The sequence below is a fragment of the Heptranchias perlo genome, chromosome 7, assembly GCF_035084215.1.
Source record: "Heptranchias perlo isolate sHepPer1 chromosome 7, sHepPer1.hap1, whole genome shotgun sequence".
In the NCBI taxonomy this organism is placed as follows: Eukaryota; Metazoa; Chordata; class Chondrichthyes; order Hexanchiformes; family Hexanchidae; genus Heptranchias; species Heptranchias perlo.
Genome location: NC_090331.1, coordinates 7,199,741 through 7,212,977, shown reverse-complemented (window position 1 = coordinate 7,212,977; position 13,237 = coordinate 7,199,741). Strand labels below are relative to the sequence as shown.

General features: G+C 45.8%; 1 protein-coding gene across 1 annotated transcript in view; it reads right to left on the bottom strand.

Moving 5' to 3' along the window:
- The window catches only part of dnpep (aspartyl aminopeptidase), a 51,687-nt gene extending 39,506 nt beyond the window's left edge, over positions 1 to 12,181 (bottom strand). The window contains exons 1-2 of the mRNA XM_067987001.1: positions 12,110 to 12,181; positions 5,929 to 6,019 (exon numbers count right to left, since the gene is read on the bottom strand). Coding sequence (XP_067843102.1) covers positions 5,929 to 6,019; positions 12,110 to 12,115 — 97 coding nt within the window. The 5' untranslated portion in view covers positions 12,116 to 12,181. The remainder of the gene's footprint in view (positions 1 to 5,928; positions 6,020 to 12,109) is intronic.
- Positions 12,182 to 13,237: the final 1,056 nt, after the last annotated feature.

The following is a 13,237-nucleotide window of genomic DNA, read 5'->3' as shown; positions in this document are numbered from 1 at the left end:
GGGCAGTGCTTCCAGGAGAGGGGGGTGGGGTGAAAACTGATGGGGAGAATAAAAATAATTCAGGGTAATATATTAAACATTCCCTAATGTCTTTGCAGGTCTTTATCAGCTTCAGCAAGGAGAGCAAAGATCCTGAGAGATTGGAACTGAGGCTGTAAAAGTACTCTGTATCTAACCCATGCTGTACCTGCCCTGGGAGTGTTTGATGAGACAGTGCAGAGGGAGCTTTACTCTGTATCTAACCTGTGCTGTACCTGCCCTGGGAGTGTTTGATGGGACAGTGTAGCGGGAGCTTTACTCTGTATCTAACCTGTGCTGTACCTGCCCTGGGAGTGTTTGATGGGACAGTGTAGCGGGAGCTTTACTCTGTATCCAACCCGTGCTGTACCTGTCCTGGGATTGTTTGATGGGACAGTACACTGTCCATCAAACACTCCCAAGGCAGGTACAGCACGAGTTAGAATCAGAGCTGCTCCCTCTACACTGTCCCATCAGAGCATGCTGCCGCAGGGTATGAGCTCAGGGCAGTGCAGTAATGTCCTTATGTTTGGATTTTGAGATGCCCTGTCAATAAAATACAAATTTTGTCACAAAACATTGAATTATAAACTGAATTACAGCAACAGATTTGAACAAAATGCATCCATCACATAACAGTTTATGGGAATCGATATCCTCTGGGTGTTTGAGATAAATATAAAGGGGGAGGTGATCTCCTTGTGTAACACACCCCCTCATCTCTGCTCTGATGTGTTCAGGAGATAAGCACTTTCCCATCTGCATTGCAAGCTGACAGCCACAATTGTGAAATCTGTTGATCTGTGTTTATCTCTTGGACCCTTCTGGAACCACTGCACCTACAGCTCGACTTTTAATGCTTATGTTTATTTTTTTGAATTATCCAGTAGCATGAATTAAGGGCTTTTAAATAAACCAGCACTGCAAGAAAACAGGGCCAGGAGTAAGAAAGAAGAAATAGAGAAAGAACTTGCATTTACATAGCGCCTTTCACCACCTCAGGACATCCCAAGGCGTTCTGCAGCCAATGGTGTTATGTGGGAAACGCCGCAATCTCCCACAAACAGCAATGAGGTAAATGACTAGATAATCTGTTTTTTTTGTGATGTTGGTTGAGGGATAAATATTGGCCTTTCAAAAGCCCTGTTCAGGCTGCCCTCTGCAGAAGAACACTGGGGGACAAGAAGGAAAAGCAGGAACACTGCTTGGTTCTCAAATTACTCTCGCTTTTTTAACCGCTTTCTCAACCTGCCCTGCCTCTGTCAACGATTTGTGCATATACCCCTCAGATCTCTGTTCCTATAACCTTTTCAGAGTTGTGCCCTCTAGTTTATATTGCCTCTCCTCGCTCTTCCTACCGAAATGTATCACTTCGCATATTTCTGCGTTAAATTTCATCTGCCACATGTCCGTCCATGCCACCAACCTGTCTATATCCTCTTGAAGTCTATCACTATCCTCCTCACTGTTTACTATCCTTCCAAGTTTTGTGTCATCTGCAAATTTTGAAATTGTGTCCTGTACACCCAAGTCCAAGTCATTAATATACATCAAGAAAAGCAGTGGTCCCAGCACAGACCCCGGGGAACACCACTGTACACCTCCCTCCAGTTCACCACTACTGTTCCCTGTTACTTAGCCAATTCTGTATCCATGTTGCTACTGCCCCCTTTATTCCATGGGCCGCAATCTTGTTGATAAGCCTACCATGTGGCACTTTATCAAACGCCTTTTGAAAGTCCATATACACCACATCAACTGCATTGCCCTCATCTACCCTCTCTGTTACCTCATCAAAAAACTTTATCAGGTTAGTTAAACACGATTTGCCTTTAACAAATCTGAGCTGGCTTTCCCTAATCAATCCACACTCGTCCAAGTAACTGTTAATTCTGTCCCAGATTATCGTTTCTAAAAGTTTCCCCACCACCAAAAAGGCCAATGGAATGTTGGCCTTTATTTCAAGGAGGCTGGGAATACAAAGGGGTGGAAAGTTATGTTAGTTATATAAAGCTCTGGTTGGACCCCATTTAAAGTACTGTGTTCAGTTCTGGCCAGCACCTTGGGAAGGACATATCGGTTTTGGAGGGGGTGCAAAGCAGATTCACCAGAATGATACCAGGATTCAAAGGGTTAAATTATAAGGACAGATTGCATAGACCAGGCTTGTAATCCCTTGAATATAGAAGATTAAGTAGTGATCTGATTGAGGCGTTTAAAATGATTAAAGGATTTGATAGGGTAGATAGAAAGAGACTATTTCTTCTGGTGGGAGGAGTCCAGAACAAGGGGGCATAACCTTAAAATTAGAGCTAGGCCTTTCAGGGGTGATGTCAGGAAGCACTTCTTCACACAAAGGGGAGTGGAAATCTGGAACTCTCTCCCCCAAAAAGCTGGGAGTCAATTGAAAACTTTGAAACTGAGATTGATAAGATTTTTGTTAGCTATGGGTATTAAGGAATGTAAATGGAGTTAAGATACAGATCAGCCATGATCTAATTGAATGGCGGAACAGGCTCGAGGGGCTGAATGGCCTACTCCTGTTCCTATCCTCTGCAATCATGGAGGGCAGCACAGCTGAGCCAGATGCTGTTCTCACACCTGCACTGTCCAACAGGGTCACACGACAGCAATCAGTAATGAGAGTCTTGACTTACTTCCCTGCATCTTAGGGACATGGACCACCAAGCGGCGAGCCCACCCCCCACTGCTCTGGCCGATTGCTGCTCACTCAACGCAGGCTGGAAATCGAACAAGGGACCTTCTGTCGGAATGGCTTAGTTCCATACTCCGTGGAAAAAAAAAATCTATCAGTTATAAATTCTCATGTCCACATTTATAATGGGAACTGCCCATGTAAAACTTGTCACCCTGTAATTATGCCCTCCCACCAGTGGAGACGCTACAGCACCTCAACGGCAGAATACGTTGAATCTACTAAATGAAGGGTTCAAGGGAAATAAAGCAAATGTTATAAATAGGAAAGAAAAAACTGGAGGTGCCGGGAATGTTGATTGTGTTTGTAAGAGAAAAGATTAATGTTTTGGGTGTGACCCGTTATCAGGAATAGAAATAAAAATTAAAATCTTTGTTCTGTAGGTTCTTTCACATCACAATGACCTTTGGGACTAAACGAGGGAGGAATGCTGGCCGGGACCCAGAGAACACCCTGCACTTATTCAACGATTGCCACGGGATCTTTCATGTTCACCTGGTCAGGCAGACAGAGCCATGGGTTAACGCCTCATCCGAAAGACTCGCTCAGTACAACACTTTCAGCATCAGCCTAAATTACGTATTCAAGTCCCAGAGTTGGGGCTTGAAACCACCCACAACCTTCTGACTCAGAGTGTGGGGGGGGGGGGGGGGGGGCGGGGGGGGTGAGTGGGGAGGGGGAAAGAATGCTACCAGCTGAGCCAAGTGACATTTTAGTGGAAAGCACTTTGCAGAAGTTGCCACATAATTACACGCTTAAAATCACACTGGAGGATAAAGACGAGATGCGGTGAATCAAGAAATGGGGCAGCACAGTGATACCTCCCCCCACTTCCATACAAGCCATTAATGGCACACAGCGTTAATCAAAGGACGCTCTACATCAATGACAATTTGCATTTATATAGCGCCTTTAACATAATAAAACATCCCAAGGCGCTTCACAGGAGCGATTATCAAATAAAATTTGACACCGAGCCACATAAGGAGATATTAGGACAGGTGACCAAAAGCTTGGTCAAAGAGGTAGGTTTTAAGGAGAGTCTTAAAGGAGGAGAGAGAGATGGAGAGGTTTAGGGAGGGAATTCCAGAGCTTAGGGTCTAGGCAGCTGAAGGCACGACTGCCAATGATTCTAATGAAAGCACAAATATAATAGGGGAGATAGAGTGGAGAACTGGGCCAATGTGGCGCTCCAACTGTTATCCACGGTGAGATTCAGCATGGACTAGGGACCACTGCCGGGATCCTCAGGTCTGTACAGGCTCAGTTCCACACCAGATAGTGCATTCATCCATTCTGCCATTAAGGGAGCTGCAAGAAACACATCTGAAAAGCTCAGCTGAGAACTGGAGAAGCCTAGCCAGTGGAACCCAAGCCTAAATGCTGATTGAGGCGAGGAACACAAGAAATAGTAGGCCATACGGCCCCTCGAGCCTGCTCTGCCATTCAATCAGATCATGGCTGATCTTCGACCTCAATTCCACTTTCCCGCCCGATCCCCATATCCCTTGATTCCCTTAGTGTCCAAATAGCCATCGATCTCAGTCTTGAATATACTCAATGACTGAGCATCCACAGCCTTCTTTTTCCTCATCTCAGTCCTAAATGGCCAGCCCCTTATCTTGAGACTATGACCTCTAGTTCTAGACACTCCTGCCACAGGAAACAACCTCTTAGCATCTACACTGTCAAGCCCTCTAAGAATTTTATACGTTTCAATGAGATCATCTCTCATTCTTCCAAACTCCAGAGAGTATAGGCTCATTTTACTCAATTTCTTTTTTTAAAAATTCGTTCATGGGATGTGGGCGTCACTGGCGAGGCCGGCATTTATTGCCCATCCCTAGTTGCCCTTGAGAAGGTGGTGGTGAGCCGCCATCTTGAACCGCTGCAGTCTGTGTGGCGACGGTTCTCCCACAGTGCTGTTAGGAAGGGAGTTCCGGGATTTTGACCCAGCGACGATGAAGGAACGGCGATATGCTTCCAAGTCGGGATGGTGTGTGACTTGGAGGGGAACATGCAGGTGGTGTTGTTCCCATGTGCCTGCTGCTCTTGTCCTTCGAGGTGGTAGAGGTCGCGGGTTTGGGAGCTGCTGTCGAAGAAGCTTCCCATAGAACAAACCCCTCATCCCAGGAATCAATCTAGTGAACCTTCATTTTTTAAAAATTCGTTCACGGGATGTGGGCGCCGCTGGCGAGGCCAGCATTTATTGCCCATCCTTAATTGCCCTCGAGAAGGTGGTGGTGAGCCGCCTTCTTGAACTGCTGCAGTCCGTGTGGTGACGGTTCTCCCACAGTGCTGTTAGGAAAGGAGTTCCAGGATTTTGACCCATTGCACCCTCTCTAAGGCCTATATCCTTGCTTAGATAAGGAGACCAAAACTGTACACAGTGCTCCAGGTGTGATCTCACCAGAGCCCTATATAATTGCAGGAAGACCTCCTTACTCTTAGAAGGAACGACTTGCAATTATATATCCATACCACTCCCACAGACCTCTCCGTCCTCTGCCTCCTACGCTGTTCCAATGCAGCTCAACGCAAGCTCAAAGAACAGTACCTCATGTTTCTATTAGGCACTTTACAGCCTTCCGGCCTCAATATTGAGTTTAAGAACTTTAGATCATGACCACTGCTCCCATCTTCTCTTGGGCATTCTGTAACCATTTACATCTCCTCTGGACCCATCCTTTGTTTCTTCACTTATCCTATTATCACCTCCTTTTGCCTTGCACCATCATCTATCATTTAATCACTCCTGCCCTATCAGACCTTTCCCTGCTTTTGTACCTGGTTAAAAGCTATTTATCTCTAAATTCTTCCAGTTCTGACGAACGAACGGTCATCGACCTGAAATGTTAACACTGTTTCTCTCTCTCTCTCTCTCCACAGATGCTGCCCCGACCTGCTGAGTGTTTTCCAGCATTTTCTGTTTTTATTTAAATTTCCAGCATCCGCAGTATTTTGCTTTTATTCTTACATTTATATCATTTATCATCACATCAATGAACAGTCGCAATGCACTTCAATCAATAGCTTTTGGTGTGCAGTGGGATTTGAATCCAGGTCTGTAGTGAAGGATCTTAGCTGTTTCATTACTTGAACCCACCGGCTGTAACTTAGGAGCAGGCAACACAGATCTCTGAAGGATTTCTAGTGGATATTGTACAGGCGAAAGAATGATGTGGTCAGCTTACCGTGATAAGGGGACACCCCTTTATCCACAAAGGACAGGAACTCCTTGGCAGCATTCTGCACTGCGTCTTTCAAACCTTTCGTGGTCACCGCCTGAAGGGTAGGGAAGTAAATTAAAAATGATGAGATGACAAAACGAGTGACAGTCTATTGATTACCCCAGGTGAAACTACAAGGACCGAAACACCCCAGTATTGATTTTAGAAACTGTTAGAAAGGCATATATAAATAGAGGCAGAGAGTAAAAACATAAGATAGTTATGCTAATTCTTTATAAATCGCTGGTTAGACCTCAGCTGGAGATTTATGTCCAATTCTGGGCATCACACTTTAGAAAGGACATCAACGCCTTGGAGAGGGCGCAGAGGAGATTTACTAAAATGGTACCAGGGATGAGGGGTTCCAGTTATCTGTAGAGACTGGAGAAGCTGGGGTGCTCCTTAGAGCCGATACGGTTATGGGGAGATTTAATAGAGGTGTTTGGGAGAAACTGTTTCCACTGGCATGAGGTTTAAAATAATTGGGGTGGGGGGAAGATAAGGAGAATTTTGTTTACTCAGCGATTTATGATGATTTGGAATACGCTGCCTGAAAGGGCGGTGGAAGCAGATTCAATAGTAACTTTCAAAAGGGAAATTTCAATTACTTGAAAAGGAAAAATTTGCAGGGCTATGGGGAAAGAGCAGACGGAATGGAACTAATTGGTAGCTCTTCCAGAGAGCCAGCACAGGTGCGATGGGCCGAATGGCCTCCTTCTGTGCTGTATGATTCTATAATTTAAGTTACCAACTGGTTTTCCACACATGCCACGAGAGTGAGGCCACAGATGACGACTTCCCTGGCTGCTGTACGTTAGAAACATAGTAAACATAGCAGAACGATCTCCCATGCTTGACATTTCTAGCAAAATCATTACGTTCTTCTAAAAGAACACGCTCAGTTTTGTTAGATGCAGCAAGTAGAGACATCGTCTCACTATGTTCACGATGTACTAACATATAGTGACCATGGAATCTCTCAGCACAGGAGGCCATTCGGACCATCGTGCTTATGCCGGCTCTTAAAAAGAGCTATCCAATTAGTCACACTCCCCCGCTCTTTCCCCATAGCCCTGCAAATTTTTCCAGAAGAAATCTCCCCCCCCCCACCACCGGTTAATTTTGCAGAACTGCTTTTACAGATAACAGATCCAAAGGAAAAATAAACACAGAAAATGCTGGAAATACACAACAGGCCTGTCAGTATCTGGGAAGAGAAAAGACAGGCTAACCTTTCACCCTGGTGAAAAGTCACACCCGAAACATTAACAACCTCTTCTCTTTCAAATGATGACCGATCTGCTGGGCACTTCCACCATTTTTGTTTCAGTTAGGATCAGACCTCATGCCTTTCTTCTGCAGACTGAACTTTGTCCCTAAAACAGATGATCTGGTCATTATCACATTGCTGTTTGTGGGAGCTTGCTGTGCGCAAAAATGGCTGCCACATTTCTACATTACAACAGTGACTACACTTCAAAAAGTACTTCATTGGCTGTAAAGCGCTTTGGAAAGTCCTGAGGTCATACGAACATACAGACAATGACGGATAGGAAAAGACCCTCTGATCCATCCAGCCTGTCCCACACAATCCTGATATCTTGCGTAACACAATATATACACACTCCACCGCACACCATGTGATTTTTGAGGAGACACAAAAAAAGATTAAAAACCTAGGTCAAAGTGGGAGGAAAACAATCTGGGAAATTCCTCTCCGACCCCTTTGGCAATCGAAACTAGGCCAGGTGATTGCTCTGGCCCTGATAATTCTATGCATTACATTGCCTACCTTATTAAGAGAACTAAGATGCTTTAAGCTGGGAATTAGTCTACTGGCCCTCCTCTGCACCCTTTCCGAAGCCTCAATATCGCCCACCATGTGAGGAGACCAAAACTGGACACGGTATTCCAAATGAGGCCTGTACAAGGACAGAATAGTGTGCTTTGTCGTATAGTCAATTGTCGTGAACAGCACTGTTTAAATGCAAGTTCTTTCTTTCTTTGTAAATTGAATACAAGAACACAAAGAAAAGGCCATTAGGCCCATCAACTTTCCCCTTCCATAGACTGTCAAACTACCTTCAATGGCACTACCATCGCTGAGTCTCCCACAATCAACTTTTTTGATTGATCTCAGCCTCACCTACCCACCTTCTCACCATATCCCAGCTTCCTTACCTCCAAGGTCATGAGCAGTTGCCTTCCACGGCACGACATTTCTGAGCATCCCAGCTCCCAGCCTACTGGGACCTTGGAAATGTCCTCCCAAGGAAGGCACTCTTATTTTAAACCAAGGTGAGAGGCCAAGACCCATAGTCCAAGCACCACTAAGGTGAAAAGGGGTGAAAGAAAAGACAAGATAAGGACTGGAAGTAATAATTAGGTGACACTAAGGTTGGGTGATAAAAGCCTGATTGTAGGAGGAATGAAAGGAGTTTCACAACACTCAGGCATTGGGAAAGAACGAGTTAGAGCGGAGCTCTGAACAATGAGACCTGACTTCAATACAGTAAGAACGTACAGAGCAGGAAGAGCATGTGGGATGACAAATTTCACAATGGGGGAAGAGACTGACAGAAAGTGTCACACAAGGGGAGAGGGAGACACACACAGATCAGACAATATACTTTGTCAAGTATTCTGTCCAGATATGTAGCCCGAGGCTGTACAGGGTTAGAATCCTCCACACAAGCCTCCTCCCACCCCTCTTCATCTAACCCTATCAGCATAACCTTCAGCAATGGAGGTGGATGTGGGAGCAGCATTTGAGGTCAGAGATTGAGAGGCCAAAAATGTCAATGGAAGCACTAAAGACGGAGCTATTAAAGGCAAGAGATGGTAATTATTCATTGCCTTTTAAGAGACAAGAAGAAACTGTCTTCAAAGAACTAATAAACAAGATGTTGATTGCCCCGAAGAGGAGATTCAGCCATTGCAATAAGAAGCCTGTAGGTTTGAGCACTGATGAGGTGATCTGAAGGGGAGTTGCTGAATGTAGCATGGAATGACTAGGGGTTGGACGATGAGAGGAGAAGATGAAGAGGAGGGTGGACGAGGGAACGGAGCCCCAGGGAACTCCTTAATTAATGGAGCATCATGGCAGAATTCAAGCCTACTTCAACATCCATAACATCGTCCGTTTCTGCCCCTGCCTCAGCTCATCTGCTACTGAAACCCTCATCCATTCCTTTGTTACCTCTAGACTTGACTATTCCAATGCTCTCCTGGCTGGCCTCCCACTTTCGACCCTCCGCAAACTTGAGCTCATCCAAAACTCTGCTGCCCGTATCCTAACTCGCACCAAGTCCCGTTCACCCATCACCCCCTGTGCACACTGACCTACATTGGCTCCCGGTCCAGGAATGCCTCAATTTTAAAATTCTCATCCTTGTTTTCAAATCCCTCCATGCCTCACTCCTCTATCTCTGTAACCTCCTCCAGCTCTACAACCCTCTGAGATCTCTGCGCTCCTCTAATTCTGGCCTCTTGCACATCCCTGATTTCCTTCGCTCCACCATTGGCAGCCGTGCCCCAAGCTCTGGAATTCCCTCCCTAAACCCATCCGCCTCTCTAACTCTCTCTCCTCTCCTTTAAGACATGCCTTAAAACCTACCTCTTTGACCAAGCTTTTGGTCACCTGTCCTAATATCTCCTTATGGCTCGGTGTCAAATTCTGTTTGATAATCGCTCCTGTGAAGCATCTTGGGACGCCTTTGTGTCAATATTTACAGCAGAGGAATAGGATAGCATGCCGGACACCCCAAGAAAACTAATTTTGAATCAAGGTTGGGGACTCACCATAATTAACATAAGTAAATTAACAGTAATGAAGAAAATAATGGCACTAAAGAGTGACAAATCTGCAGGACCAAATGGTTTCCATCTCAGGGTTGAAAGGAAGTAGGTGAGAACATTGCAGATGCCCTAACTATAACTTTCCAAATTTCTCTCGATTCAGGAACTGTTAGATTGGAAAATTGTACATGTCACTCTGCTATTTAAGAAAGGTGAGAGGGGGGAAACTAGGGAATTATAGACCAGTTAGCCTAACATCTGTTGTCAGGAAATTACTAGAATCTACAATTAAGAATAGTGACTGATCACCTTGAAAATTTTCAGCTGATCAGAGAGAGCCAGAATTGATCAGAGTACTTTCTAAATGGTAAAAAGCTCAAAATAGCAGAGGTCCAAAGAAACTTTGGGGTCCATGTACACAGATCATTGAAATGTTATGGACAGGTACAGAAAATAATCAAAAAGGCTAATAGAATGCTGGCATATAACTAGAGGACTAGAATACAAGGGGGCACAGGTTACGCTACAGCTATACAAAGCCCTGGTGAGACCACACCTGGAGTACTGTGTTCAGTTCTGGGCACCGCACCTTAGGAAGGATATATTGGCCTTGGAGGGAGTGCAGCGTAGATTTACTACAATACCACCTGGGCTCCAAGGGTTAAATTACAAGGAGAAATTACACAAACTAGGGTTGTATTCCCTAGAATTTAGAAGATTAAGGGGTGATATGATCAAAATTTTCAAGATATTAAGGGGAACTGATAGGGTGGATAGAGAGAAACTATTTCCGCTGGCTGGGGAGTCCAGGACTAGGGGACGTAGCCTAAAAATTAGAACCAGGACTTCCAGGAGTGAAGTTAGGAAACACTTCTACACGCAAAGGGTGGTAGAAGTTTGGAACTCTCTTCTGCAAACGATAGTTGATGCTAGCTCAATTGTTAATTTTAAATCTAAGATTGATAGATTTTTGTTAACCAAACATATTAAGGGATATGGGGCTAAGGCGGGTATATGGAGTTAGGTCGTAGATCAACCATGATCTCATTGAATGGCGGAGCAGGTCCGAGGGGCTAAATGGCCTCCTCCTGTTCCTAAGTTTTACTACGTTAAAGGTGCTAATTAAAGACAAGTTACAGTTGTTACTCGAAATCCCTAGGTGTCCTCCACCAGCAAGCATCACTCAAAAATAATCAAGAGCGGGAACCCGAGGTATTTTTTCTCCCCCCCCCGCCGCCGCCCAAAGGCCAACTGCAACGCTCCTGTTGCTACCCCAGCTGAGATCAGTTAACTCAGCACGGATTACCCACGAACACTGCTTACGATCGACAAGCTGACACACCCGTGAAATGAAAATAAACACTAAGCGGTTTGGAGACCTGAAGAACCGGCAACAGAGTTATTTTTTTTCTAAAAAAAAGCTTTTCACCTCCACCTATCCCCGGAAATACCGCTGCTTCAGTCGCGCGCCTGGCTTTCATTTTCTTATGCCGCATCATTACAGTCAAGAAAGGACTTGAATTTATACAGCACTTTTCCCAACCTCAGGACCTCCCAAAGCGTTTTACAGCCAAATAAAGTACTTTTGAAGTGCAGTCACTGTTGTGATGTGGGAAACGCGGCGGCCAAATTGCGCACAGCAAGATCCCACAAACAGCAATATGTGATAATGACCAGATAATCTGTTTTTTTTAGTGATGTTGGTTGAGGGATTAATATTGTCCCAGGACACCGGGGAGAACTCCCCCCCTGCTCATCTTCTTCCATGACGTGGAGATGCTGGTGTGATGGACTGGGGTTGACAATTGTAAACAATTTTACAACACCAAGTTATAGTCCAGCAATTTTATTTTAAATTCACAAGCTTTCGGAGGCTTCCCCCTTCGTCAGGTGAACGATGTGAAAATCATGTCAATCATTCACATCCTTCACCTGACGAAGGGGGAAGCCTCCGAAAGCTTGTGAATTTAAAATAAAATTGCTGGACTATAACTTGGTGTTGTAAAATTGTTTACAATCATCTTCTTCCAAATAGCGCCCGGGGCACCGGCGGCTCCGGGAGGTCCTGCTGCCATTTTATCGAATTTCCCCACGGGAGGCTGTTCAGTGAGCCGGTCCCGGTCCCGGTCCCCCGGGTCAGCGAGCTCTGCGCCCGCCCGTACAGGGGGGAACCCTCCCTCCACCCGGCACTACCACAGCCCCGGGCCGTGCGCCTAGGCCCACCCCCCGGCGGCGGCGGCTCTCGCTCACGACCCGGTGAAGGAGGGGAGAGGGAGGGAGAGGGTGGGGTGGTAGGAAGCATCGGGTCGCCCGGGCCCGAGATAATCCCTCCCCCCGGGGCTCCTACCTGCATACCCGCCGTCTCCCCGGTAACCCCGCCGCTCGCCGCTCCTCACTCGCACCGTCTCCCTCTCCCCCTCCCCCTAAAAAAAAAACCCCCACAGCGCCCCCCGCAGCCCGGGAGGAGGAGCTGCACACGCCGGGACTGAGACCCTGTCAATCATTCACAGAGGGCGGTGGCTCATTGGGAGAGTGATGGTCAATTACTCATTGGGAGAGTGATGAGCATTCACTCATTGGGAGAGTGATGGTCAATTACTCATTGAGTGATGGTCAATTACCCATTGGGAGATTGACAGTCAATTACTCATTGGGAGAGTGATCGTCAATTACTCATTGGGAGAGTGATGACCATTTTCGCATTGGGAGAGTGATGGTCAATTACTCATTGGGAGAGTGACGGTCAATTACTCATTGGGAGAGCAATGGCCATTTTCTCATTGGGAGAGTGACAGTCAATTACTCATTGGGAGATTGACAGTCAATTACTCATTGGGAGAGTGTTGGTCATTCACTCATTGTGAGAGTGATGACCATTTTCGCATTGGGAGAATGACGGTCAATTACTCATTGGGAGAGTGACGGTCAGTTATTCATTGGGAGAGTGACGGATAATTACTCATTGGGAGAGTGATGTTCGATTACTCATTGGGAGAGTGGCTTTCCTTAATTAATCCACACTTGTCCACGTGATTATTAACTTTGTCCCAAATTATCGTTTCTAAAAGTTTCCCCACCACCGAGGTTAAACTGACTGGCCTGTAGTTGCTGGGTTTATCCTTACACCCTTTTTTGAACAAGGGTGTAACATTTGCAATTCTCCAGTCCTCTTGTACCATTGGAAGATTATGGCCAGTACCACTGCAATTTCCACCCTTACTTCCCTCAGCAACCTAGGATGCATCCCATTTGGGCTAGATGACGTATCTACTTTAAGTACAGCTAGCCTTTTTTATGCCTCCTCTTTATCAATTTTTAGCCCATCCAGTATCTCAACCACCTCTCCTTTTGCTGTGACTTTGGCAGCATCTTCTTCCTTGGTAAAGACAGATGCAAAGTACTCATTTAGTACCTCAGCCATGTCCTCCGCCTCCATGCGTAGATCTCCCTTTTGGTCCCTAATCGGTCCTACCGC